Here is a 3,785-nt window from a genome sequence, read left to right on the forward strand (position 1 = left end):
TGAATTCCCTCATATCCAATTGTCTTGTTATTCAATCCAGCCATTTCTTGAATAGTAAGGATCTTCGGTGGATTACTGAATACCTAGAAAAGACAGAAATGATTTGTAAAAGTCTCAAATTCAAACCAAATGTCAAAGGATGAGTCAATCCTTTTGATGCTAGGAAAGAATTCTTGGCCAAATAAAAGAAACCATTTCCTACACAAAACAAACAGTGCGCAGTAATGTACACTAGAACACTGAACCCAGGCATACTTAGTTATCAACCTTATCAGCTGGACACCAAACAGACCTCCCCAACTTACTTACTGGCTCCTAGAATTATCCCATCCCCAATATAAACCCAGGCCCCAATCACTGTCTAATTCTCTCTTGTGACCCAGTTTAAGGCTGAGTTTTCACTCCTCTCAGATGTGTGATGAGGGTAGGGATGGTGGGAAAATGCACTGCAGCAAGTGTCTGTGCCAGTTTGGGAGAAATACATGCGACAGACTAACATATATTCATAGTACACACACACACACACAGACATGCATCTGGATCCTGTGGGAGAGCCAGCTCATGAAAATAGTATGAATGATTAAGGTGAGGGAAAATATACGGGAGGTAAACTGAATGAGAACAGGGCAGTCCTAGGAAATCTCCCAATCTCTACATCAGACAATTAAACCAAGGCATTAGGGTATGAAACCTGATTATTCATATGCCTGGGTCTTGGCAGGATATCAGAAGAAGAGTTAGTATTAAATTGCCTCTATCCTCACCAGTCTGACCTACCCTGATTGAGTGGGTGGAAGGTGAATCTAACATGCGACTAGCAGATCTCTCTGGGAAAGAGGGTCAAGAGGGAAATCATGCAGAAAGGCATGGTTGGGAGGGTAAGATATATGGGTGCTATGGTGGCTGTCAGGAAAGGAGTGTCCCTGAAAGGACGGCCAACCTTATTGCACCCTTCAGCGTCCGGAGCTGGGCAACCATGTCCGAGAGACAGTGCTCCTGAAAATTCAAAACAGCAGAGTTTTATAAAGCCAGCCAGCCTGAAAGCAGGGATCGGGGAGGAGTACAAAGAACCACCCCTTCTTCCCAAGAGGAAGGAGGAAGGGATCACCCCTGAATCCTAGAAGAAAAGAGACAGGAAAAGCAGACACTTAACAGGAGAAGCCTGTATGAGGATGGAACACAACCCTGAATATTCTGTGACATTGAATGTGACATTCATACTGTTCAGATTCAGTACTGAATCCAAATCTGGAAGATAAACGATTTGACTCTTCTCTTTTGGTGATCTAAACATCAGTGACAGCAGAGCAAAGCAAAACCAAAACATTCGATGAAAAAAGACCACCAAAAGAAATGGTTTGTTATTTCTATGCAGCTTTCAAGATTGCTGCTTCCTTCAACTTATATTCTCTGCTGGGGAAAATGTTGTGTGAGAACGATAAGGGTGTACACTGCCTCTCACCTGGTGGTTCTCATTTTCCATAGGCATCTTCTTCTTCTCCTCAACAGTTTGTTCTCTAGGAGAAGACAAAAGTGCTATTTAATTCACTCATGAAACTTCTCAGTATGAAATGCACTGCCAATTGTAGATTTCGGTTATAATATTCCTTCCAAATAACAAATACTGTGAGCCTCATTGAGTAACTGAGGGTGCCTTTCTGAACTAGGTTACTGAAGTGAGATTTTAAGTGCCCCACCAGAGAGAGAGAGAGAGAAAGAGAGGAGAAAGACTAAATACAATCACTAGTTGAGACATTCAAGAGATGATTAGAAGGAATAAAGAACTGGGAGAGCCGAGAGGTGAAGAGGGAAATTATTTAAGAACCAAAAAAATTTCTCTCTTCTCAAAACTCCCCTGTCCTATAAGGAAGTGTCAAGCTACTCTACCCTATGATAGAGAACACCATCTCATGTATACTCAACTGTTTCTTAGCTTTGCTCAAGCACAGGTCTTCGTCAATGAGTTCTTGTTCCTCTGGAACAGAGCATCTCCTGCAGTATAGAGAAGAAATCATGCTTTGGAAAAAAACTGGGTCCTTCACTTTTACCTTTTAATTTCCTTACAACTATGCAGGCTAACAACTCTCTAACATTATAGAGTTCAGATCCCATTCACAATTATAAAAGCCTTGTTATATGTAAGTAAAGCATGAGAAAGAGGAATTTTAAGGAGTAAAAAACCCTGAAAGGAGTACTATAGAAAATACATTCAGTGGTCAAAAGTAATCGCTAGAAACAAACAAAATTTAACAATAATTGGTAGCTATATTATACCCAGTTTATAAAAGGGCAAAGTGGCCTGCAAGGTTATGTTTCCTGTACTGAAAGATAAAGTATTCAAAATGAGACTTCTAAGTACTCAGTTCCATATTCTAATTACACAATCTCATTTACTCTCCATGGAAAGATACTTATGCGTATCTAGAGACTATGAGGAAATGTTTGTATTTATAGACCTAATCTTTGTTCATTTAACTTCTTCAATTTTAGACATTTTCCCCTAAAATACATACCCATTTTAGCACCTTTCTATCAGTATTTATCTTGCAAGAAGAATTTTAAGAAAGTCACAGCTGAATTGAAGTACACTGACTTATTATGAACCTATATGACTACTGAGTCAAATTTTAAAACTTTTAAATTAAAGTTAATGCCCACAGATATGCCAGACGCTATTTAGATGTTGGATGTTGCAAGGAACATACGGTATATTAGGAAGCCAAACACACAAACAACACTGAATATACAACAGGTACAGGTACTACTGTAGAACACTGATTCCAAATACGAAGCATATAAAGAACATCATCGACTTGACCTGGAATGTAAAGTCCTTGGTCTCAAAGAGTTTACAACCTCCTGAAGAGCCAAAGCTCTTCAAAGATACATATGTGAAAACATCCAAAAGTACAAAACAATATGTGAACAAACGTCAATAATCAAATACCAGAGGAAAGCAGAGTAAAATAACTGTAAACTATGGTCAACAGGAAAAGCATCACACAAAACACTTCCTCCCCAGATGGATGTGATTAGGATAGACAAATGGAATGCGGAAAGTCATTGCAAGCAAGAGGAATGACACTATCAAAGTCACGGACATGAGAGTAAGCATGGCATGTGTAGGGAATAGTGAAGCCACAGGCCTGGCTCAAGTACAAAGTTTGTGTTAAGATACCATGAAATGTAAGGCTAGATAGGTAAGGTGGGGTCAGTTAGAACAGGGTCTTGAATGCCAGGCTGAAGGGTGTGAACCTGAGATGAAAATGTTTTAGACTATAGAGATAAATCAGGAGTTACCTCGAGCATAAGATTGAATCCTGGAACCTTACCTGTACTTTGGATGGGAATTATAATAACAAAACCATCTTGCAGGTAACATGGATGGATCAATCTTGCCAGGAAGCTTCCTCCATTTAAGACACTCATCACACTGAACCCATGTCTGGTCTGGAACCTTCCTGAATGAAGGAAAATGGAAGGGTGACTGTGTGTATCTTAGCTCTGTGCTTTGTCTTAAATTAGAAAGGTGGAGTCTAAAAGAGAAAGAACCTAATTTCATATATGAAATGTGTTGGGAATGTTATCATCTCAGTGCCCAAATGTATATATTTTTAACTTCACAGATTAAATGATAGAACTATAGCAAATATGGATATGAAAAACAGTAACAAGTATTAACATGGTGAGCTACTTTTATGGAAGTCAATAATATTTATCCCGTAACCAAAAACCACTTGTACCCCAAAAGCTACTGCAACAATTTTTTTTTTTTTTTTTTTGAG

General features: G+C 39.0%; 1 protein-coding gene across 1 annotated transcript in view; it reads right to left on the reverse strand.

Annotated features, from left to right (window-relative positions):
- Nucleotides 1-5: 5 nt before the first annotated feature.
- LOC108517726 (MORC family CW-type zinc finger protein 4) overlaps nucleotides 6-3,785 on the reverse strand; it is a gene marked incomplete at its 3' end in the record, with an annotated part of 48,093 nt that continues 44,313 nt past the window's right edge. Inside the window, exons 10-13 of the mRNA XM_017855813.1 lie at nucleotides 3,333-3,461; nucleotides 1,924-1,992; nucleotides 1,463-1,517; nucleotides 6-83 (exon numbers count right to left, since the gene is read on the reverse strand). Coding sequence (XP_017711302.1) covers nucleotides 6-83; nucleotides 1,463-1,517; nucleotides 1,924-1,992; nucleotides 3,333-3,461 — 331 coding nt within the window. The remainder of the gene's footprint in view (nucleotides 84-1,462; nucleotides 1,518-1,923; nucleotides 1,993-3,332; nucleotides 3,462-3,785) is intronic.

This window comes from Rhinopithecus bieti, unplaced genomic scaffold, assembly GCF_001698545.2.
Source record: "Rhinopithecus bieti isolate Rb0 unplaced genomic scaffold, ASM169854v2 scaffold_42615, whole genome shotgun sequence".
Classification (NCBI taxonomy): domain Eukaryota; kingdom Metazoa; phylum Chordata; class Mammalia; order Primates; family Cercopithecidae; genus Rhinopithecus; species Rhinopithecus bieti.